Below are 25648 nucleotides of genomic sequence, written 5' to 3'. Positions count from 1 at the left end.
TTTTTCAATCCAGTTCCAGAATACATCATGTAGTTATATTGTGTATAATGGGAACCTTTTCAATAACCTTTAAACAAAAGGATAAAACACAAATAACATGACAAATTATTGGCTGAATTCAGATTAGGGAGGATAAAGTACACCTGTTGATCCATGGGTGGTGCAGGTATTTATACTATTACTTCTCTCGGTTATCAGCTTGAGAACAAAAATAAAACAAAAGAAATGAACTAATCTATGCTTGGCATACCTAGGCACCTTTCAAACATGATGCTTTCACAGGTCACATAAAATAAAATTACCATTTTACCAAAAATAACATACATCACATAATACGCATGCTTTATATCCCTTCCCTCTTTTCCACTGTAGTTTTTAATGACAGCCCACCAAAATCAAATAAAGAAGCTCAAATCAGAAATAACACAATGTTACATATATCTGAAAATTCAGAAAACATTAAAAATACATTTTATTTAGAGCATTTATACTTGTTAAACCAAAAATTCATCAAAAATCCAGAAGTAATATACTATTTAATTTAGGAAACTTTATTGCCCTTCTATTTCAGTCCATTTTTCCTTAGTACTCTTTCAATGCACAAAGGGTAGAGATTATGTACGATTTAGCCTTAGTGCCCAGCCTACAGAAGTCAGAGTAAAATTTATTACTGGCTATAGCTATGTCATAGGAAGAAAGAGGATTAGTTTCTTTTATTCTGTTCTATAGTTTCCAAATGCATAATGGGCATAGCTTTTAGTTTAAAAAGATGGTACAGAGAAAAGGGGAGGAGAAGCTTAAAGGTACGACTGTAAGAGTCCTGCATAAGGGAATGCATAATTTAATGTTTCCTATGGTATTCTATAAATCTCTAGAGATTTCTACTATGAGAATTTCATTCTCTTGCCATATTGTGATAAATGCTCAAATGTTTACCAGCAGACACACAGGTTTAAATATAAATCCATCATATATTTCCTTACTTTGTGAGAAACTGCCTTTCATTGGATAATTCTAGATTTACTTATATATGGGGACAAAACTAAATGCCCATAAGGTCAAGAGTGACTGTACACTTGCTTTTAAACCCAACCATTCTGCATCCTCTGAGAAACTCCTCTAAAATTCCCATCTCTTCAATCACTCCCTTGCCACCAGCTTCTCCTACCCTCTTTCCCCTTCATATCCCTCTTTGTCTTTGAAAAACAAACTACTTCTCTCCTCCACCATCCACCTTTCTCTGTAATCCATCCTCCTCTCCAATTACTCTTTGAAACTCACTTTGAGGTTAATCCCCTAATTGCAAATCCAAGCCTTCAATATATATTAAAACTTCCATAATAAAAAGCTACTTACAATAAAAATAGCTTTTTCATAATAAAACATTTTTATTTATAAAAAGAGCAGAGAGATTAACACAATAAGCTCCTATGTATCTATCACCCAGTGTTGAACAATCATCGAAGCAAGGCCTATTTTGTTTCATCTATTCTTCTCCTCCCACAACTCCAATAGATTATTCTTAAGCAAACTCCAGATAGCCTAACATTTCATTCACAAATATTTCAGTAGAGATCTCTAGAAGATAAAGATGCTTTTAAAGAACAAAATCACAATGCCATATCATAACCCCCAAAATTAGTAATTCCTTAATATCAGTGTTCAGATTCCTACAGCCTCTTTTAAGATAGACTCTTTCCACAGAGTTTTCCTCTACCCCCCTCCCATTGTTATCATTTCCTCCCTATCCTGCTTCCCTAATACTTTTTGAGAAGTCCCTTTCCTCTTGCTGCTACATGAAAATATAGTCTCAAAGTTCTGCCTCTGATTCTTTTCTCACTATGGTTTAAATCAGAGGCTTGCAAACTATGGCCTGTACTGGCCATCTAATAGTTTTATTGGAATAGAGCCGTGCACATTCATTTACATATCATGTATGTCTACTTCAGAGCTACAATGGCAGAATGAGTAGTTCTCTCATGGGGAAGAGAGACCACAATGCTCACAAACCTAAAATATTTATCTGGTTCTTTGAGAAAAAGTTCGTTGACCCCTAAAGCTCTTACTAATAAGCTCCACTTCTACAACCCTGCCCTCTGGCAAGAATTCTGCTACCATCCCATTCCACAGGTGTATCAAACATATCCAATCAGAAGTGCCTCTGCCATTCAATTATAGTGTTTCAGAAACAGAAACCAAATATCTCCCTTTCTTCAAGCTATCCTTTCATGGCTACTAGAGTGAAATTCCCAAGGTGATAATTTCATCACACAAGACTGTCCCCTGCTTTAAAACACAAAACAGCCATAACAAAAACAAGCAAATTAAACAACACCCTAATATGGTTCCCCAGTAATTTTTTTTAGCTTAGAACATAAGAGGCCTTTTATAATTGGATCCAACCTTTCAACACTGCCTACTACAAATCCTATGTACAGATTACTCAATGAATACCTAAATAAAGCACTTTTTCATGCCTTTGCTCATTCTGTTCCCTCTGTGAACACTTTTCCTACTGTATTGTCTTTCTACTATTGCTATGAAAAAAGAAGTGTTTATTATCAAGTGTTGCATTACCTGCAAACCACATGAATCTCTTCATTAAAAAAATTGAAATTACCATACTCTACATAGAGGTTTTTCACTCAGAACCATTTCCAAATTAAAAGTTGTTTTTTTTTTTTTTTTTTTGCTCAGGAGAATGTTTGGAGTACTGCAGTTTACCCAGCCACTGATTAAGCTGGCTAGAGCTGGCACAAACTCCAAATTACTCTTGCATACACTGTCCCCCCTGCCTGGCCATGAGCCCAGTCAGGCAAGGTCTACGGGTATGCCTTCCAAATTAAGTTTTAACTTTCTTTCTTTAGTTGATTTCTGCTGTAAGAAGTTTAAGTGACTTGTACGTAATCCTCAGAAACCAGTAACTGAGTAATAAATGGAGATAGGACTCTTGCCTTCTCTGAGGATATTCCAAGATTAGGTTATTTATATTTAATAGATAAAAATAGAAGTGGGCATGGGAGGAAGGAACCATTGACTTAAAATCAGCTTCTCTGTTATGGTTAAACATTACATTTGAATATGGAAATGAAGACTCATCTCAGTTTCTAGCTAAAATCAAGACTAGGCTTCTTTTTTATAAAACTGAACCAGCATGAACAGATTAGAGTTAAGATGAAATCTTTAACTGTGAACAAGTACTGCTGAATATAAAGGCAAAATATCAAACCAACATCAAAAGGATTTCTTACGGGATATAACTTAATAATCATGTGACTGACTATGCTTTAGATTCAAACTATTCAAGTGCTCTTAGTTTTAAAACAAAAAATTCCAATAAACAAAAATATTTTTAGCCAAGATAAATGACGTGTATATAAAAGCGTTATTAACTAATTTACTATCTCCCTCAGGATTAGCTTTTTAACTCTTGATGGACTACTAAGGCATAAATATTTTACTCTTTAACTGTAGCTTCTTCTCATTTCAACAAATTCACCCAGATGTTATTTACTTATCTACTTATTTTCATTTCCACACATTTCAAAGGTATAGCATCTCTACTGAAGATCCCTATACAGTTGAGAGTCAATTTCTATCGAATTCAGTGTTGTTGTCTAAACCTACTTATCAGTGATGAACAGCTCCTGAGACAAGTCAGTCATGGTGGAACTTTCCAGTTGTGTTCCATTCACATATGGTTAGAAGCTGGCATGAATGTCTGCATATCTGTAACTTTCTAGGACAAGTTTCTGACAATGTGACCTGAAATACAGGTATACAGTTTCTGTCTAAAAACCATAAACCTCCCATCAATACCTGGAACATTTTTATCAACAAGAGATTGTTACGAGTGCCCTGCTTATAGGTTTTCTGACATCAAATATAGCTCATTCAATAGTACAAAGAGCCAAATGTGTACTGATTTCTTCGATTTCCTGACTGTCCTAAATAAATCCAGAATACCACATCTGCTGTACTGAATAGTCTGTTCTCAAAAAAAAAAAAAAAAACCTAAATCTCAAATAATCAATTCTGCAACATCATCAAAGGACATAACAGTTTTCTGAAGGTCTTCAGCCATATAACATTATCCAATAGATTAGAAGACCATATTGCCACATGCTGTGAAGCTACTAACACGTATTATTTCTTCATTAGCATAAATAAGAGTGACTTATGCCACTTGGAAAACTGAGAGATTATGTTTTGGAAACAGTTTGTAGTATTTAAAGAAAACTTAGGAACTATTTAGCCCTATACCCTTATGTTAAATTTAATAACATCTAAATCCAGACAAGTTAGGCCACTTGTCCAAGGTCAAATCGCTGATAAATGGAAACATTTGGCCATGCTTTTGAGCCAGGTCATACTGCCTCTTGAGACAAAAAGATTATAGAAAAAAAATGTAAAAATATCTCAGCATACCAGAGAGGCAAGAAGCCATATCAAGGGCATCCTCTTTACTTTGTATAAACAGTATGTGATCTTAAAATTATGTATTTTGTAAAGCTACTTTGCTACATAAAATATAGACTAAAGAAGGCAAAATGTGATGTATTAGAAAATACCAGAATTGAATTCTTAATGACTTCATGTTTTTGATTCATTTCAAAAGATATTCCCTATTGAAGAAAACATGGGTCTTTCCTTTTCAATTTTAAATTAAAAAGCAGCAATATCAACAATAGTGACAGTAGCCAATACTCCTTGAACATTTATTATGTGCCAGGTTCTTGAGCTAAGAGCATTCCATGCATCATCCGATTCAATCTTTCTAACATGGCTGTGCAACAAAGTGGTTAAAAAAGCTGTCTTAGGTTACAGAGCTACTGAGAGGCCCATGCTTTTGCCACTACCTTCAATTGCCTTAATTTTGCTGACCTTCAGTAAAAAACATGCTGCTTTGTAGAGTTAAATAGGGAGACTGATGGGCAATAATACTTCTTTACACATTTTGATACTTTAATGAAAAAACTCAAGCTAACTGACTCTCAGTAAATGTGCAAAGGTGCTCTATCAATTACCTAATCTCCCTTAACCTACCTCCCTTAACTTTTACTACCAATGGTAACATTATAAAGATAAGTGCCTATTTTTTTATTGTGAAACCAAAGGGCAATTAGAATTTAAAGGGCACTAACAACTTTAAAGAAATAAGATGACTGTAATTGCTATTAAACTAATAAAACTATGTCTGAAAATACATGGACTGTTTTAATTAGCCCAGACTTATAGACAAAAATTTAAGATTATCCTTCTTCCAAAAAAGAAAAGAAAAGAAATTTTTTAAATACCTGAAGTCTTCTGACTTCAAATATGGGCTTCCAAATTTAAATTCATTCACTCATTCCAGACAACCAGAAAAAAAACTAATTTAGGTATATTACTGTCATGAATTCAAAGTTCAGTAAGACACCTAGCAGGAAAGTGCCCCTCAATGCCCACTGCTATGGTTGCATCCCCACCATCTTTGCCCTTCAAGTTCTTTGGGAAAGAGACCTAACATTTCCCCCTAAACACAACAGAATACATTTTTAGTTTTTTTTTTGTTTCATTCTTTTCTCATTCCTTCTCCTTCTTCCTTTTTTTTTTTGAACTGCAAATTATAATAAGCACTGCTAGGATTCAAGAAAAAAAATGGGCTAAACATCCTATGCTGAGGATAGAATCAATGGTCATACCTCATCTCACTCACTATTTATATTTATACATTATTTATATCTGTTTCCTCCTCAAAATTGAGACTGTCCAAACCATCATCTTTTAGAAGTTACAATGGAATATAACTACTACTACAGAACAAGAATATAAACTTAAAAAATGTGCTGGGGTAGGGAGGACAGACATAATTTATACATGCTAGTTTAAAATATTTAGAATCAATTACACAAAGTTGCCATATTTCAAAGAGGGGGCCTTATTATCTATTAATAGCATAATGAAACTATTCTGCTAGATGGCTTTAAGTATTAGATATAAAAATCTTTGCCATACAATCTAAATTGAATTTGTATTCTTAGACCCTTTAGATGAAAAACTATTTCTGGTATAAAAGTAAAATTAAAAAGAACTCTGGTAAATAAATATTCATCTCACACCCTAAAGTGACACTGGTAAATTTGCCTATTTATACAAAGAATTATAACAAAATTCAGTACAAATAAACACAATGTATCTTTCATGTAAGCAGATTTCCTATTCCAATTATTAAATAAGGAAAAAATGTCTGCAATTTCATTGCTGAGGTATATAGATTCTATTAACATTGTATTTTTGTAAAGCAGTGTTTTTTCCTTTTAAAGATTTTTTTTCTTAGTTAAAGTATATTTAACTCAGCAATTAAAATTGAAGGTATAGGTAAAAAATAATCTGAAATATAATATTAAACATCTGAGTATAGATTAACAATGAAAATATAAGTATTACAACATGAGAAAAATTAAGAAATTAGAGATTTTTGTTTTTCCTAATGAAAAGAAGATAATGAAGCCAATTACTAAACAGATCAACTTGCAGTTTTATACTAACTAAAATGTAATGAATAGGCCTACTTTTATTGGCAATGTTATTTTAATTACATCAATTAAATCTGCTTGCTTTAAAACAGATGTCTCTATGTTATAACTCAACTAGAGTTAAAGAAAGAAAGGCATTCTGAATTCTGTGCTAGGAAAAGGAGTGGGGAGGAAAAGGCATTTAATCTGATGAGCTCCAGACTATTTTCTAGTCCAGTGGTTCTCAAAGTATGTCCCTGGACCAGCAGCATTTATATCACTTGGAGACTTGTTAGAAATGCAAATTATCAGGTACTACCCCAGACCTACAAAATCAGCTCTCTAGGTAGAGCCCACCAATTGATTTTACAAACCCTCCAGGAGATTCTAAAGTGTACTCAAATGTGAAAGCAACTGCTCCAGCCTATAAATCCATCTCCTCTCATCACCCCCTTAACCATGTCACTGTACTATTTTTTTCTCTAGTGTCTGCACTTGTAACAGGATTGATAATTAAGAAGATGGAGCCCAGAAGTTTCAAAATTTCAATAGATAGGATGAAAGTGGAGGAAAAGGTAGCAAATCTTGGCAGTGAGACACAGTGGTATGGAACTGAGAAGACTCAGAGCCAATGATGATTCCATTTATAGTTAACAGAGAAATAACATTCTCATTGGCTGCAAAAGACTTAAACTCCAAGCAAGTAGAACTGCCCCCAAAATGAGAAGCACTAAGGAAAGGAGACAGAAGAAGAGTTTAAAAAGTTAAAAAAAAAGTAAATGCATACATGCATGTGTGCACATGCACACATCAAAACACAGGAAACTCAGTGGCAAAGAGAAGAGGCAGCAGCAACTAGGACTTACATGCAGCTGGGAATCCAATGCCACACTCAGAAGAAATTCAAAACAGTTCCACACGATAAAGACAAAGAATCCTATAAATTTACAAGCACTTAAAAGTACCTTACAGCCATAATTACATGTAAGCTACAAGAGCTGTAGTTATTGGTAACATTTAGCAAAAGGTCAAATAAAGTCCAATTCATTCTGATCAAGTAATACCACATGAAGGTATGCATACCAGAATACAGTGCACACACTGGGGTAACACCCTCCCCACTGTTACACAGTGTAAGTCAAATAGAACACTGTACTGCAGCCCATACAATAGTGGTGATCTTCTCAAATGGAGGTCTCCCCTCTTCTCCAGAGTTGATTGCTACTACTTTAAATCCCAGGGCTAGTTATTCTCTCAACTCTTATCAGCTATTTCATTCTGAAGCTGACAGATGGGTTTTACACAATTTTGTTTTCTAGGACCATTACCTTATAAAACAAAACTAAAAAACTTTGCCTTTCACTTTATACTCAAAAGAAGAAGGCTGAAGTTTTTTTGTTTGTTTTTTATTTTAGCGTATTATGGGGGTACAAGTGTTAAGGTTACATATACTGCCCATGCCCCCTCTCCCCTCAAGTAAGAGCTTCAAGCGTGTCCATCCCCCAAACATTAAGAAGGCTGCAGTTTTAAAAATCACTTTTAAGAAGTAGCCACGGAAACCAAACAGCAGCATAAGAGATAAAAGCAATTATTGAACACAGGCATTTGAAAAACTCTAGATTAGCCTCTAATCAAAGCTAGTCACAAGTCCAGCCACAAGGCCTCTGGTAACAAGGCCTCTGACTTTGCATGGCTTCTTATAATACCACATATATTCTATAAAATATAGAATGGCATTAACACTAACCATGTATAAATTACAGAATTACTGTGAGGTATTTTATTATGTGTAATAATTCAGAAATTAAAAAGTAAAATAATCTGATTCACATCACACACCTCACCAACTAACCAAACCAAAGATTTAGAGCTCCAATATTCTGAGTTCTTGACAAAGGAAAGCAGAACAAACATAGTTACCAAGAAACCAGGGATTTTAGAGGCCCTGGTAACTAGGGACAAATCCATGACAACTAGGAATCAGGAAAAATAAAAGGGGAGAGGTTCATGATTTCTTTTAAAAAGATGACTCAATCTAACAATCTACCCATTTCACTTCTAAATAGCTAACAGCTTTTGCAATGGCCTATATTTGAAACTAGGTAGAAGTGGAGAATATATCTGACAGTGAAGGAAAGTGATGCTGACACTCATCCATTTTCCTTGAATAAGAGCTGCTCTGGCTCATTCACTATGATCCATAAGACCATCTCAAACCACCTGTGGATTTTTGTTTATTTTTCAAAGGGCTCCTAGTCAGAATAATCCCTGGAGACACTGCCATGTGACAGAAAGGAGAAAACTGAGGCAAAAAGATAAATGTAATTATCACCTATTTTGAGAGAATGGAAAATTGCTGATAACTGAAAATTTGTTTAGCCTAGGTCATGTGGATCCCAACAACCTACACTTAATAGTTTCTATATGAACATACATAAGAGCTTGGTTATTTCATTCCACAGTAAGGTGACCTAAACCAATTTTTGAAAACCTACTTCCCTAAGATCTAAATGTTTCCTGGACATCATCCAGTACTGAACTGTCCTAAGCCATCTGATACAAATGCCAAAATATGAAAAAGCTACAGTATCAAGCATACCAGTTTAAATATGACTCAAAGTCAGCATTTCTGTTAGAGTGACAATTAAATGTTGATTTATACCAAATTAAACCCTTGTATAAGAATAATAAGATTTGCTTTTACGGAAGAAGTCTCACTTATGTACTGTGGAATACTATAGGCTACCAAAGTGACCTAAGGTATGATATTACTTTTTCTTCAAGCTTCTGATAGGCTTTTAACACAGCTACAAAAACTTTTATAGTTACTTTGGGGGAACCTTAAACACAACCACCATTGTCACAAATACTGTAAAGTGTTTCTAATTTAACTGTTTCCTAGAATTGGAAAGAGTGGTGAATAACTAGACTATATAATAATATCCAAAAAACTCCCATCAGCATTGCTCATGTATATCATCAAACTGTATGTTGTCTTTGGTCTTCAAAGCAGAAATGGGCCCAATTCACAAAGAACCTGAGTGAAATGACCTCTTAGCCCCATTTCAAGACACACACATCTCAGTTTAAAAGCTGTAACCTGACGTGAACTCTTCACATACAATAACTCAGTGTAATTTTAAAACCAGTACAGTTAGTAACATTAAAGATTGGAATTATGAATGAGAATGACATTTATCCTACATTCACTGACTTGAAAAACAGTGCTTCCTTCACTCATATTATTCTTAATAGATGGAGAAACACAAGTAAAAGAGAACCTGCTAAGAGGACCTAATCTTAGTAGATAAGGAAATACAAGTAAAAGAGAACCTGCTAAGAGGACCTACGTTTTGCCTGTGACATCCACATACTGTCCTGGACGAAAGTGAGCAGCATAAAGAGGAGTGCCTTTATGAAAAACAAAACAAAACAAAACAAATAATCAGTATGAAATTTGTTAGCACAGAAACAACTTTATTAAACATAAACTACACCCGGGAAGGCTTCTAATTATCAGATTTCAAAACTGCTAGATTTCTCTCTGCAATTATAAACATTGGAAACATTCAAACAATGAAATTATTCAACAAACATCTTTTAATTGACTATGCATGGGCTGAAGAACAATGTGGCCCAGTACGAGGCACATGGTGCAGAGTGAGCCTCCAGACCACACCTGACTGATGGATGGGTGCCTTCACAGAAGCCACAGTGGTGCTGGTTGAAATAAGTGATTCCCATGACAACAGTGTTCTTGCTGATATACACAAAAGTTTGATGATTCTTGGTTGTTTTGGTGAATAGTAATCTATTGAACTAAGATATATTGCCTATTTCACATAAGGAAAACAAAAACAAGAGAATAACTAAAAAAAAATTGGGTCTTGATCAAATATTTTATATCCACTGGTAAAAAACAGGACATTTAATTACTTGAATCCAAGTCCCTCATTTGCTGGGTAATGATTATGGTATATATAATCTTCATATAAAACCCATACTTTTCAGATTTTTGGTGAACTAGTCATTGTACCAATAAAATATAGTTCTCCTACCATGTGCTCAGATATTTGGGAAAAAAAAAAATACCATTACAGATACTTCTCATTTTATACAGAAACATTTAAAAACTAGTTGTATGCAAATAAAATCCTTACTTTAAATGTATTTAGGAAACATGTTATGTATTTATTTATTTTTTAGAGACAAGGTCTCACTGTTACCCAGGTTGGAGTATAGTGGCATGATCGGTAATAGCTTACTGTAGCCTCAAACTCCTGGGCTCAAGTGATCCTCCTGCCTCAGCCTCCCTAATAGCTAGGACTACAGGTGCATGCCACCACATCTGACTAATTTTTTAAAATTTTGGTATAGAGAGGGTCTTACGACGTTGGCCAGGCTGGTCTCAAACTGCTAGCCTGAAGTGATCTTGCCACTGAAGCCCCCAAAGTACTGGGATTATAGGTGTGAGCTACATGTTATTTAGAAGAATTTGAAATTTTGTGATAAATCAAAACCCTTCAAAGTATTTCGTTTATATAATTTGGAATTAACATTTATGAGAACCATTTGGCAATTAATTAATAAACATTTATAGTGCATTTAGAAATAGGTATAACTATAAATGCAAAAGTCTAAGACATGGCCCCTGACCTCAATAAATTTATTATCTTGGTGAGGAATCAACATTAATATCATTAAATAAGAGATTTTTTTTTTAAAAGAAAGGAACCAATGTAGTACAGAATGTAACTGAAAGCTAATTTTAGTTATGTTTGTTTATTTAATACAGACAATAAAGTGTGGTAGGGTTTCAGAGGAAGACTCCTTTAAGGGAGGAACTGACCTGGATTTGCACGGGCAGAGAAAAACCGTGAATTCAGAAAAAAGTTGTGATTTAATCATTCCACATTGTTTACACACATCTAAAACATTACACTGCACCCACAAATGGATACAACTATACCTTGTCAATCAAAAAAATAACATTAATTAAAAAAATATAAAAAATAGGGGGCAATTAAAAGTAGCTGCATTTCTATGAGGTTGACTTGAACTGCAAATATCTGACCATTTTTGACCAACAAAAACAATTTCATATGGTTTCGGCTATAGCAAAAGTTAACGTGAAGCCAATTGTTATCTTTTTTTTTCTGAGACAGAATCTTGCTCTGTCACCCTGGCTAGAGTGCAGTGGCATCATCATAGCCCACTGCAACCTCTAACTCCTGGGCTCAAGTGATCCTCCTGCCTTGGCCTCCCAAGTAGCTACATGCCATGACACCCAGCTCATTTTACTACTTTTAGTAGACACGGTCTTTCTGACACTCTTGCTCAGGTTGGTCTCGAACTCCTGAGCTTAAGCGATCCTCTTGCCTTGGCCTCCCACAGTGCTAGGATTACAGGTATGAGCCACTGTGCCTGGCCTCAATTTTTATCTTTATCCTCAACATTAACAAAGGGTTTAAGAAAGTTAGATGTGTTAATACCAAAGAGAATATTTAAAACTGCTTCAACAAACTGTTTACTCACCCAAATATCTTATTATAGAACTATCCCTTTATATTTTAAGTGAAATATGCCCATTAAAAACCAATCTAATATACAATGACTTTAGGACCTCTACTAATTTTTATATTTGTTAGTTTACTTCCATTTATTTTGCCTTAAAGTTACAAAATTTGAACTTCAAAAAAATACTTTTAATTCTAGCTTATAAGAAGGCTGAACCTATCACCCCAATTAATACAGGCCTACTGCAATTGTATTTTACTTCAAGAAATTCAGTTCAGATATTAAAAATGTCAAGTCTTAAAACATCACTCTACTGTCTTGTTAGAACTCAAGTTTGAGAGATCAAGGAGCTAAAGTTCAAAGACATTAAAATGTTATATTTTGTTAACTATATGAACCAATATAGTCATATGCCAAGTCATACCATTTGACATTCCATGGAATAGGTAAAATATTTTGAAATTTTTAAGTAAGACTTTGTACTTTGAGGTGCTATTGTTGGTCATTCTCCTGTTTCAGGCTATATTTTCTCAAGTTCTTCTATCTAAACAAGAGTCTAGCTATTCTTCACTTAACGGAATGCCAGCCTGCAAACCTCAAATTTTAAAAGTTAGTGTGCTTCTTTAGAGTGGCTTTTTGAAACGTGGAAAGCTCTCTACATTAGAAACAAAAGCGTTCCTCCCTCTCTCATGAAAAACAAAGAGTTCTCTACAGCTTTTTCAACTTAAAAAGGACAAGACTTGTTTGTTCCTAGTGATTAAATCAGATACGGTTTTATATTTAAAAATAAGTGTTTGGGGCTTTGTATTTTAGATTCAGCTTTATTGAAAGGGCTGACATTAAACAAATCACATATTTGGGTATTTTTACCTCCCTCCTCTCCCCGACCTCAGATTACCTGGCTTAATTACAGCATTATCTGTTACATGAAAGATTTTAACTTTCTGTTTTGGCGGTAATCCAAGTTCTCGGTAAAATTCCAATACAGATGTTGGTTTCTAGAGGAAAAGCAGCACATATAAGTAATACATTAAAAAAATAAAGGTGGAGTTGAAAACATAGAGATCTAAACCAAATTATTAACACCCCAGAAAACAAATCAAAGCACACTCTATTCCCCTATTGAATAAAGATCATCTGTTTCCCCTTGTTTAAAGGAGGTGAGATTTAGATCTATAATCCATTATATCTCTGTAAACCAATAACCTTACTGCTTAAGATCCAGCCATGTGCATAGTATTTCAAATATAAGGCACTGGGAAAGAAAGACCTTTAGATCTACAGGAAAAGAAATAGAAGTTGTACTCATATTTGAATTCTGATTGGAAACTGTCTATATCAAGAACCCCAACCCCAGGAATCTGCCTCTTCTGCATGTATTCTAAACCAAGCGGAAGAAAAAGTGATGGGTCACGCTTAAATGTTATGACTACAAATTTGAAAGTGAGTCACAAATGTGGCCTGGCCAAGCTACATTTCCCCAGTTAAATCCTTCTTACATTCTCCAAGGAAACTATGTCACATCCTCTTCTAAAACCTTTAGCACTGTTCCCTCCTCTTCTTTTTGAGCTGATCAAATAGAACAATCAAGAGAGCTTCTCCATGCTCTTATCACCAAATCAAACTATCTATATCAGCACTCATATACTGTTATCCTCCCACCCCACTATAGGTTACACATAGCAGATGGGAAACTTTTAGAAAATGCCAATGCCAAGGGCTCTCTGCTTGGAGATCATAACCTCACTGATCTAGGCTGGGCACCCAAGTATTAGCATTGTTTTTAATCACCTCATGATTCCAATGGCCAAACTGGGGCTGGAAATCATGTTGACAGATGAACAGTCCCAACTCTTATTAAAAGCCTTGGTTCCCCAGCACCTCTCACCTATTTGAGGGCTTTCCTCCTCAAATTGTCCTCATTCTCTTCAAAATCATCATTGTCTCCCTTTCTCTTGGAACTTTTCTATCAGTGTATGAACATGTCACATTAACTCACATATTAAAACAAAACTTTTCTTTGACCACATATTCTTTAGCTAATTTTTCTCTTCTCCATTATAGCAAAGCTCCTTGAAAGACTTGCTGAGTCTACTTTCTCTCTTCCCATTCTCTGAACCCACTTTTATCAGGCACTTTTAGCCCCTAACACTCAATGGAAAGTGCTTGTCAAGATCATCAATGATCTTTACCTGCTCAAATATACTTGTCAATACTCACTTACTTGGATCTATCAGCAATGCTTTAGACAGGTGACCACTTTTTCCTTGAAAGACTTTCACTTGGTTTCTAGCCACTACTCTCGCTTCTCATGTATACAAATGACCCCACATTTCTCACTTCAGTTCCAAATTCTACTCTGAATTATAAATTCGTATGTCCAACTGCCAAATCATTATCTTCACTTCAATGTCATACAGAACTCAAGCTTAACATGTCTAAAATAGAACTCAACTCCCAGCTCCCTCAAACTTGCTCTCCTCTGGCCTTCCAAATCTCAATCAAAGGCAACTCTGTCCTTCTGATGTTTAGACCAAAAAATCTAATAGTCACCCTTGACTCTTCTCTTCTTCATATCCCATGTGCCAACCATTTGCAATTCCTACAGGCTATTTAAAAACCATCAACCACTTTTCTCCACTCCACCCCAATTCCAAGCACCATCTTTTGCCTGGATTATTTCAATAACCTCCTAACCAGTATCCATTCTTCTACACTCAACTCCCTGTTCTGTTCTCAATTCATAGGCTGGCATGATCATTTTAAAACTCAAGCTATATCATGCTTCTATAGTGGCTTTCATCTCACACAGAATCAAGTCCTAAGGCCGCACCATGGCTTACAAGATTCTACACAATCGGATCTCATCTTCTATTCTCCTGGCTCACCTTACTGGCCCAAGAGCACCTCAAACATTGGCCTTAGGACCTTTGCATGTACTATTTCCCCTCCCTGGAATGCTTTTCTGTCACATTTTTGCATGACTTGTTCCATTACTCATTCAGGTCTCCATCTAAATATCAACTTATCTTTTCTGATTACTCTATCTAAAGTAGCACCACTTTTTGTCACTTGCCATCCCCTCAACCTTCTATTATTATTCTTCAAAGCATTCATCCCCTGTCATGATGCATATTTTTATTTTTTATTTATTTTCTATGCAACAGCTTACCTATCTCACCCAAATGTAAGCTTCCTGAAAGCAGAAATCTGTTTTAGTAGCTGCTATATCCCCCATTCCCGGTAGATCCTATTGTCTGCTCTCATCCCCAACCATGCCTTTTTTTTTTTTTTTTTGAGACAGAGTCTCACTTTGTTGCCCAGGCTAGAGTGAGTGCCGTGGCGTCAGCCTGGCTCACAGCAACCTCCATCTCCTGGGCTCAGCGATCCTACTGCCTCAGCCTCCCAAGTAGCTGGGACTACAGGCATGTGCCACCATGCCCGGCTAATTTTTTTTGTATATATATTTTTAGTTGGTTAATTAATTTCTTTCTATTTTTAGTAGAGACGGGGTCTCGCTCAGGCTGGTTTCGAACTCCTAACCTTGAGCAATCCGCCCGCCTCCACCTCCCAAAGTGCTAGGATTACAGGCGTGAGCCACCGTGCCCGGCTCCAACCATGCCTTTTTTTCTGCTATTGTTAACGATCACTACAACCAATGTCCTTGAAAATAAAACCTTATTGACATCTTATTTCCTTATAATAATGTCCTGAGTCTCCCCCTCCTACCTTAATTCTTAAGATTCTTACAGATTGCCATATGACTTGCCAAAAAAGCTGTACCATTTTCTATTTCTTGATGTGAAGAATGCCTCTTTCATCAGAATATAAATGAAGAACCTCAGTGGCTGTGGAACTTTATGTATACTTACCTGTGTCTGTCTACGCCACTCTCTTTGCCTACAATCTCCACCCTGAAACCAAAGTTTCACTTCTGGTTAGAGAGAAAGTTGAGGAAGAGGAAAGAGCAACAAGATAGATATACTTGTGTTGGTTATATTCTGATAAAGAGGCACTCTTCACATCAGGAAACATAAATACACGTCTCTAGTTATAGCTCCTGTTATATTTCCTGTTCAGATCCCTCCCTCAGCAGCCTTGCCAGAGCACACTGTTCCTTTGTTTATACCATTAGACCCTGAATATATCTCGATTATTGTCCATACCACTTTACGTTTATCTATTTATATGTCTGCCTGCTGGCCTGTGAACACCTGGATGGTAGGGGCTGTTTTATTCATCTGTGTCTCTATAGCCAAGCACAGTGGCAGGTTAGACATGAAAGAAATGGGTTATATGAATGTTGAAAAGAAACAGAAGATGGAGGACAGGCACCTATCTGGCTGTTAAGTTTGTCTGTCAAAGCCACCACACCTTTCCACTCTTCTGCTGATATTAGTTCTTGGAATACAACATTACTATTTGTGGCCTCTATAAAATTACAGGCCTAAAATATACATTACAACATACTTTGAGGGTGAATAAATCCAAAGAAATTAAACTATTATGAAACCAAACCAATAGTAATTTGTAATCAAAAAAGTAAGAATGGAGCAACTAAAAACTCTAACTCCAGATGACACTGACAGAACAAAGCATCATTTCCCCAAAATCCAATGGAGTGCCAGCATAGTCAGACTTGTACTCAGCAAACTTTAGTTACTTGTTAACTTCAGTTTAAAACGTAAACTGTTAGTACTCCCCTTTATAATTTACTCAATTGTCTTTAGTCAACCTGAAATTGGGTGGCATTGGCCTATAAGCATAGAACTTTAAGTTTTGAATCTTTCTGGGATTCTCTAGTGGGGCTATACAACAAATGCTGAGCAGCTCTGCTCTGATGTCCACTGAAGATTGTTTTGTACCTCATAGAGGTCTCTCAATAAGCTATCCTTCCTCCAAAAGTGTAACACAAATTCATTCCAATTGTTCCCTGTGGTTTCACTTCCCACATGCTGAAATCTAAGACTAATATTCAACACCATTCCTCTCAAGGCCCTTGTTTTTCCTCTTCAACCATAGTTCTTCCACAAGAACACAAAATTTTCATTTAACAGTTTGGCTCCTTGAAATTATTTTCCTGATGTATTAAATTCAGATTTATTAAATTTTTATAATAGACTTCAAATGTATTTTTAACATTCATATATTCTACCTGGTGACTTAAAAAGAATATTATTTTACTAATACCAGTTTTTAAAGTATACTAGGAAGCGTCTAAGAAAAATCCTTTACATTTCTAGTAATATAAAACAGACAAGATGAACATCTCAACCTAAGTAACTTTTTAGACTAAACCATAAGAAGGACAAAGGTAACACATACTTCTTGATTATCTTCCAATTTCACTAACATTAAATACTTTACTTTAAAAAAAAAATCAAAATGTTATAAAACTAATTAGGTCTCAGTCATGAGAAAAAACAAATGCTCAAGTTTAGTTAAAACTAGAAGCTATGGGCCAGGCGCGGTGGCTCACACCTGTAATCCTAGCACTCTGGGAGGCTGAGGCGGGCGGATTGCTCGAGGTCAGGAGTTCAAAATCAGCCTAAGCAAGAGCGAGACCCCATCTCTACTATAGTAGAAAGAAATTAATTGGCCAACTAATATATAGAGAAAAAATTAGCCAGGCATGGTGGCGTATGCCTGTAGACCCAGCTACTCGGGAGGCTGAGGCAGCAGGATTGCTTGAGCCCAGGAGTTTGAGGTTGCTGTAAGCTAGGCTGACACCATGGCATTCACTCTAACCTGGGCAACAAAGCGAGACTCTGTCTAAGAAAAAAAAAACCAAAAACTAGAAGCTATGTAAAAGCAGTGGGGTTTTTCTTTTTCTAAACTTCCAAATACATAAATTATTTCAAAAAGCAATTTAAAAGACTGACAGCATTGTCACACTTGGATAATCCCATCTATGAGGTTGCATTCTTTTCCCACTCTTCAAAGCTCTCTGCAATTATCCTTCCCACAATGAAAATGCTTCTCTGCTCCTAAGATGAATTGATTTAATCAATGTTAAGGCCACTTAACTTTCTCATTCAAAAATACCATGTACCACATCAGTTTTTATTTATAATAACATACAAAATAGCAAAGGCAAAGTAGTATAATTTCTTAAGAGGCATAAATTCTTTACAGATTAAAAAAAAAAGTTCTAGCCATATTATAAATAAAACTGATTTAATCAGTTTATTTCTAAATGCTTAGCTATTTGGAATTTTATATTCATAGGTCTTATAAAAATACCTTTATAGGCAATCTATTTGCAGTTTCTCTGAGAACTACAATATGTAAGAGGAAAGTTTGTGTACTTTTAGTTCTGAAAATCTTTTCCCCTTTTAAACAAAAATGCTTTACCTATAAAGAATTCTAAAACTTCATCTTCACATACAATTCACAGTTATAGACTTTTTCTTAAAATTATAATAAATGTCCTCCAGACCTAGAAAATTTAAATCTTAAAGAAATCACGTAAGAATGGCCTTTGTAATACTATGCTAGAGAAATGAATAGTTTTTCATAAAATTTTAACTGTAACATATCTTCACCACTAAGTAAAATAGAATAAATTAAACTGAGCTCCCAAGCACATTTTTTTTTAACTTTTGTTTTTTCTTCAGAACTAAAATATACAGAGAACCAATGTAAGACTCTCAGAACTAAAAGATAATTTGGAGACCATCAAGTACTAGTCCCTGTTTTTGTGGGTAAGAAAATAATGTTCAAAAGGAGTAAAGGTACAAATCAGGATTAGAACTCAACTATTCTGACCCCATATGCACTCATTTTCCCACTATATCATGTTTCTGAGGAAGCAATGTTCACAGACCTGTTGAAGCAAAATAGATCATCTCAACATGATGCTTGATTTGCAAATATCAAGGCCATGAAGTCATGAATTTACAAAATTGGTCATGAAAATGAAGATGGTGCGAATTATTACAAAAACATGGAAGTACAATCAATTAGAAAACAGTGGCATCTGCCAAACCAAAGAATTATTTATATGAAGGTTAGTACATATTTATACATTTAAAAAACTCAAACATTTGATATTTTTTTAAAAGTTCCCATAAATATCTCATTGTGCTTTTAATTACTGTGGAGTTATTTGAAACCTGAGTTTGCTAGTAAATAAACTATAAGAATTAAGAGCAGGATAGACATTACTATAAAGCTTTAATGAGAAATAGAATATGTAACCATGTATGCAAAAATAGCTAACTTCTCTAATACTTATGAAACAAGCCAGTTTAATAGACTCCAATGATTTCAACCAACACCTATTTACTGATCAGTATTTCCCATTATTTACAGGACTACACTTGGATTTTCTGTGAACCCCTTAAACACATCTTTCCTTCAAAAATTCCCTTTCGTAGGCTCTATCCCAGGTTACAGTACAGTATTAGCACTGACTCAGTCGCTTAGTTAGAAACCATATGCCTGTGTCTTCTCATCACACACTCACACTCACCCAGTCTGTTATAAATCCCTGACCCTTCTAACCCCAAGGCCACTGCCTTGCTTCAAAAGGGTTATCAACTCTCCCTATGTCACTTAAAACCACCTCCTCTCTCCAACCAGATTCTTCTAATTTTAGTTAATCAAAGATAACAATTGAACCAGTTTACTGCCGTGGTTAAAGAATTCAGAAAGCTCCTCAAAGTCTACAGAATGAAGTCTAAGCTCCTTTGAACTCTACCTTGACAGCTGCATCTTCACCATCCTCCCCCACTCGTCCACACATGCACACTGAGATGCACCCACATCACATTTCTCTTCCCAAGCACACATGCTCTTTCAGGTGTTTCTACTTTTGCAGAGACCATTCTCTCTGGCATGCCTTTAACATCTGTTCTTCCTGGTGTCCTCCTTGTGAAACCTTCTTGCATTTTCTCAAGTAGAACTGGCCATCTCTGGTTCTGTGCTTGTTGGATTTATAATGCTTAGGTACCCAGTATATAAGTGTTCAAGTAATTAAGTAGGTACACAATTAACACTTGTTAGTTTTGACAGTAGGATAGCATGTCAACTATCCAACTGCCAACCTAATTTCTGGCCATGTTCATTGAATTATAAACAATTTATAATGAAAAAATGTTTGTCTTAGATATAAGCAATATGTTCTAGTAAACCAAAAGACGTTTTGTTATCTATTAGTGGAAAGCATCATCGTTTGTACAAAGGTTTTCTCTATTTTTAGTCATCCAATAGAGGATACTTATTGGATATATTTTTCAAGTTTAAACTACAAACTCAGCATTCTATTAGTATTCTACTTAGAAAAAAATGCTTTATTTAAAAAAATCTGATGTGGGTTCATATAGACTAGAGCTTTCTCCCAAGTACTAAAAGTTCCTTCCAGAATACACAAAATTAATCCTCACATGCTGTGGTGTCAAGTGTTAATTTCCCATAGGAAGAGAGTGAAACAAAACATAAGAACAAAATAACCAAATCTAATGAGGGTATTATATTCCAGGCCCATTTAGAAAACCTCATTTAATCCTTGTGATAAATCTATTAGATAAGTAGTTTTTTTATCCCCATTTTACATATACACAAACACTACAGCTTAGAGAGGTAGTTACGTGTTCCAGATGTAGGGGGAGGTACTAGAACAAACTAAGTCTCCCAGACTCCTATGCAAAATGGCTCTGTTAGACTGCCGCCCCCAAATACACAATTTACTTCATGGACAAATGCACGTTTGTGGCTGTGGAATATTCTCAAAACGAAAAGCATTCAGATGTGAAACCAATGAAATGTACTATTCTTGGAATGAGAATGCATTCTTACACGGAAACGTGATACAGTTTTTCCTCCTACATGTAGGGCTGCCATTTTTCCATTATGATTTTCCTTTGAAGTATATTTTATAACATGACAGTCTTGTACCTAAACAAACAAACATAAAAAAAATTAAGCATTTGCCAAGATATATTTGAACATTACACACAAGCCACATTGAAACTCTAGTACAATTAGGAATTCCCTAAAGTCCTAACACCATCCCTCTAACAGCAACCACAATCTTAAAAATATAAGTAAACCTTTAAAAAAATTAACAAATACAACATACAGAAAAGTACATAAAACATAAATACATAACTAAATGAATATTTATAAAGAAAATACATATGCAACCACTACCCATGCCAAGAAGTAGAATCCCACAAGCCTCTATGTGTTTTTCCAATCACCTCCCCATGTTTTTACCGTGCAACAAGAGTTCTCAAAATGTGGTCCCCAGATAGGCAGCATCAGCATCCTTTGGGAACTTGGTAAAAACACAGATTCCCAGGCCCCAATCCAAACCTACTGAATCAGAATCTTTGTGTTTTATAAACCCTCCAGATGATTCTGAGGCTAAATAAAGTTTCAGATCACTGCCCCAGAAATAACTCCTGACATTTATGGTAATCATTTACTTACTTTTCTTTATAATTCCTACCTTTGAAAGTATTGCTTAATACTTAATGTATTAAGTATTAATGTATTAAGTATTAATACTTAAAGTATTGCTTATTGCTTAATACTTAATGTATTATGTTGCCTGCTTTAAACTTTACATTAATGGAATCAGGTTATAATGTACTCTTACATGTTTTACTTCTTCCACTCAACATTATATTTGTAAGGTTCATCTGTATTGTGCTATTTTGTTTATTTTCATTGCCATACAGCATTTCATTAGGTGAATACACCATGATTTATTTACCCACTCTACTGTTAACAGACATTTGGGTTATTTCCAGTTTTGGTGCATTAACTGTGATGCTGCTCTAATTGCTGTTGTACAGGAATCCTGGTGCACACCTATCCAAACTTTCTAGCAACACTTGGGAGTGGAACTGCTAGACTACAAGGTTCACCTATTTCAACTTTACCATACAATGATAAATTGTTTTCTGAAATGGCTGTACCAATTTACAAACCCATTAGCTGCTCCTAAAAGGTCCCAAAGTTCTTCAGAGTTCTTTAAACTATTGTTGTATACTTGATCATTCAGAGCCAGTAAAAAATGACTAAGAGTTTATAAAAATTCTCTGTGCCCTGTTAGCATTTTAAGCACATATGTACATGAGCTCTTACTTTAATCATCCTCACCTGTATAATTGTTTGTTTAAGATGAGGCCCCAAAGATTAACTGAGTTGTCCAAAGTGATTTGGGGAGTGACAGTCTCCTAACTTTATCAGTGATCTTTCTTTAATAATAAGTACAATAGTAGCTAATATTAAACATTTAACATTAAGTACCTGATATTTGTCATTTTATGCAAACCTCACAATAACCCTTTGAGGTAGGTCACAATTATTTATTTTACAGATGAGGCACAGTGCCCTAAAGGACACAGACAGTAAATGCAAGAACCACAATTGAAAACTCAGGTATCCTGGTTTTAGGGTCCACATTCTTAATCATTAGAGTATACTTTATTTCAGTGAACAAAATGCAGCCTCCCCAGACAAGAGGGTATTACATTCTATTAGCAAAATGATCAAAAATATAATGAACTCCATAAATGAAAATAGAATGAGATTGAGATTTTTTCTGATTATAAATTAAACTCCTAGATCTGTGAAAAGCTAGGTTACTTCTTTTTTAAAAAAAATCATTGCCCCAGTTATCCCAATACCAGTATTAGAAGGCTACTAGGTTCAGAACATTCCTGAAACCATCAGAAGTTCTTTAATATTATTTATGTTTGACATTACCCTTTTTCTTCACCATACATTTACATGTTCAGGATACCAACATTGCCAATTAAAGTTTGCACAAACAGATCCCGGCACTCATACATTATCTTTTGCATATGTTGTTGTTTTTTTGTGTTTTTTTTTTTACCTGAAGTAATGTGACCACATGCTTTTGACCATCTTTAGTCCATAAAGGCATCATACCCAGCTTCAAGGCAATAAGGCCAACTCTAGAGGAACCTGGCAATTAAAACCAAATCAACATTAACAAAAGCTTTTTCAACATTTGCCAACATGACATAACAGTTTTTCCTAAAATTAGGTTTCACTATAAGGAGCAAGCACATAAGAAATATGCTAATATATCCATAGAGGAAAACAGGACTGTTTGTTAGAGATGTATGTTCCTTCAACCATGCCTGGCATTATATATTGGTACTCAATAAATATTTGCAATATCAACAAATATGAGAAATATACAAAATAAAGATAATAGATAAGTTAACATATTAACTTTTAAAATAATGGCATTAATAGAGGGCATGATAAACCCATCATTATGCTTTCCTACTATCAATTCATATCCAACTTTATTCATCAGAAAATATCTAACACTCAAATTCTATAATAAAAAATGAGCTGGAACTACAGAGATGCCATAAATGATCATATTGCTAAAATATGTCAGTCTCCAACATGACACTTAGGTTTGTTGCATAAATTGGTAAAGTTGCTCCACTAAGAACTTTTGGCCACTATACAATTGTCACAAGGTCTAATCAAGGACTACACACTCAACAGGAAAGGCCTTATTCTTCTTGGTATGGCCACACATGGGTTTAGCACCCCACTAGACACGAAGAGCTGATTCAGGGGTCATGCTTGTCAAATCTGGAGTACCAGAACATCCCAAATGAAAATATCTGCAACACATTATAATTTACATCATAATCTTCCAGCCTTTCTTCCTTGACTTATTTTATATTCTTTTTAGCTGAAGGAAACAAGAGAATGTATGCAGAATGACTCTCCTTTCATCTACAAAACAGCTTCTCAAGGAAATCTTTATTATCATTGTTCACTAAAAATAGGCTAGCAGGCTGAAAATAAACTTGCAAACCAAACCACAATAAAACAGACACACTAAAGACACGAAAGAGATGATAAATTTATCAAGCAGTCACTATGATTTTGAATGTGTTCAGCCACACAGTAACTAGGAGATGAGAATTCATCAGATATAAAATAATCACCTGGTTCCCAAGGCTGTATAGGCCACGGTTCATCTTTCAGAGGACATAGTTTACTCGCTAACTGGGCTTTATCTTCATCGGAAACTAACTGCTTAACAAATGGGACATTCTCTTCAGAAAGATGCTCATCCCACCAAGTACCACTCTTGCCATGGAGATTTCTAACAAAAAGCCAGATGTTTGTTCTGTAAAAATAAAAAATTAACCAAACCATAATTCAAAAGTTTCCCTCATGTAACGTAGGAAAGGGAGGTCACATGTGTTGCAAGGTATACTCAGGCCCTTAGGAAAGGGTTTGGATTCTGCACAAGTTTTTTTTCTGACATTCCTTATCATAATAATATGGCTCACATTTCAACTATTAACGGTTACTCTGGTGAAAAAGTTCATCTTCTCCTCTCATAGAGTCCAACCTACATATATGAGAAGCCACTAACCCATCTGAATGAGTATGTTAACAGTTTTACATCCAGTGGAGGTAGCAGAATGTGCCATGCTGATCTTTGTCAGATAAGCTCACCTCCTCCCTGAAATGACGTGATCTAGGCTAGGCACAGAGAAGTGAAGAGACTGGCTGTGCAGTTAAAAGAGCCTCAAAAGACATGACCTTTAACAAGTTGAACATATCAAGAAAGACCTTAGTATGTGGAGGCCAGGAAGGAGGTGTGTAATTTTTGCATGAGGGTAAGGATGTAAGTAAAACTTTCTGCAGTCTATTTTCCTTTTGTAGTCAGGTAGATTCAGATTAGAGTCCCAATTTTCCACTTACTAGCTGAATGACTTTGCGCAAGTCACTTCCCCTCTCTAAACTTCAGTTTTACCCCTAAACCTCATGATAGTTTGCTTACCTGATGCCACGTGTCATAAGGCGCCACTTAACAGAGCGTCTAGTACATGGAAACGCTAACTAGAAAATATTTTTGCTGTTGATAATGTTCGCTGCTAGCCGGTGGCTCATAAGCATTTTTTTTTTTTAAATTACCCCTTCAATCCCTTAGGTGCTTAGGCAAGGGTCCTTTATTCTGTGCCCCACGACCGGACGGAGTCCCTTCCTCTTTCACCCAGGGGGCCTGAGGGCGGGGGTGGTATCTGTGCCGGCTTACGTCACTGTTCAAGGCCTCAGCTGTGCAGGCAGCACACCCCCCACTCCCCTTCTCTTGACCACACCCACCTGTTCCCCGAGCCGGGGGCAGCACCCAGGCAGCCAGAGCCGCGACCCAACACCTGGGCGCCTGCCTGCGTCAGCAGCCTCCAACCCGGCATGGAGTGGCTGGGGAGGACTCGGCTAGCGATACGTCCCGGCGCCCTGCCGCTCTACTTTCAGAGCGTCCCTACGCCACCGCCACGCGGTCGCAGAACCTCTGCATGAACAGTAGCACTACCTGTCCGCCAAAGCCCTCTACGACGGAAAAAGAGTCGCCAGAGTCACTTCCTGTCCGTTTGCAATAAGCTCCGGGCACTAGGGTCAACACCGCGGAACTAGAGTTCCGCCTCCACAATAGTCCTACTTTGGATCGGGGTAGGTTGCATGGGCAAGGACTAACTTGCCTCTCCAGGGGTAAACTTCAGAAGAATAAGCACAGGCTTCCTGAGGAGGCTAAGGAAAGGGAAATCACTTCTAAACAGTGCCAGGTGTGGGGCAACTCACTGTGCTAAATTGCATTTATTAATCTTATTTTG

At 35.9% G+C, this 25648-nt stretch overlaps 1 protein-coding gene and 1 non-coding gene across 2 annotated transcripts in view; both read right to left on the bottom strand.

The window, feature by feature from the left end:
- The window catches only part of MRPL3 (mitochondrial ribosomal protein L3), a 40211-nt gene extending 14795 nt beyond the window's left edge, over positions 1 to 25416 (bottom strand). The window contains exons 1-6 of the mRNA XM_012766892.3: positions 25140 to 25416; positions 23969 to 24153; positions 22864 to 22955; positions 20814 to 20912; positions 12913 to 13012; positions 9848 to 9908 (exon numbers count right to left, since the gene is read on the bottom strand). Coding sequence (XP_012622346.1) covers positions 9848 to 9908; positions 12913 to 13012; positions 20814 to 20912; positions 22864 to 22955; positions 23969 to 24153; positions 25140 to 25231 — 629 coding nt within the window. The 5' untranslated portion in view covers positions 25232 to 25416. The remainder of the gene's footprint in view (positions 1 to 9847; positions 9909 to 12912; positions 13013 to 20813; positions 20913 to 22863; positions 22956 to 23968; positions 24154 to 25139) is intronic.
- On the bottom strand, positions 2700 to 2836 carry LOC142875446 (small nucleolar RNA SNORA58). The gene has a single exon (XR_012922799.1). It is a non-coding gene; the product is annotated as a small nucleolar RNA SNORA58 (small nucleolar RNA).
- Positions 25417 to 25648: the final 232 nt, after the last annotated feature.

The sequence above is a fragment of the Microcebus murinus genome, chromosome 1 (genome assembly GCF_040939455.1).
Source record: "Microcebus murinus isolate Inina chromosome 1, M.murinus_Inina_mat1.0, whole genome shotgun sequence".
In the NCBI taxonomy this organism is placed as follows: domain Eukaryota; kingdom Metazoa; phylum Chordata; class Mammalia; order Primates; family Cheirogaleidae; genus Microcebus; species Microcebus murinus.
The sequence above is the reverse complement of the archived record's forward strand: the minus strand, read 5'-3'. Positions and strand labels throughout refer to the sequence as shown.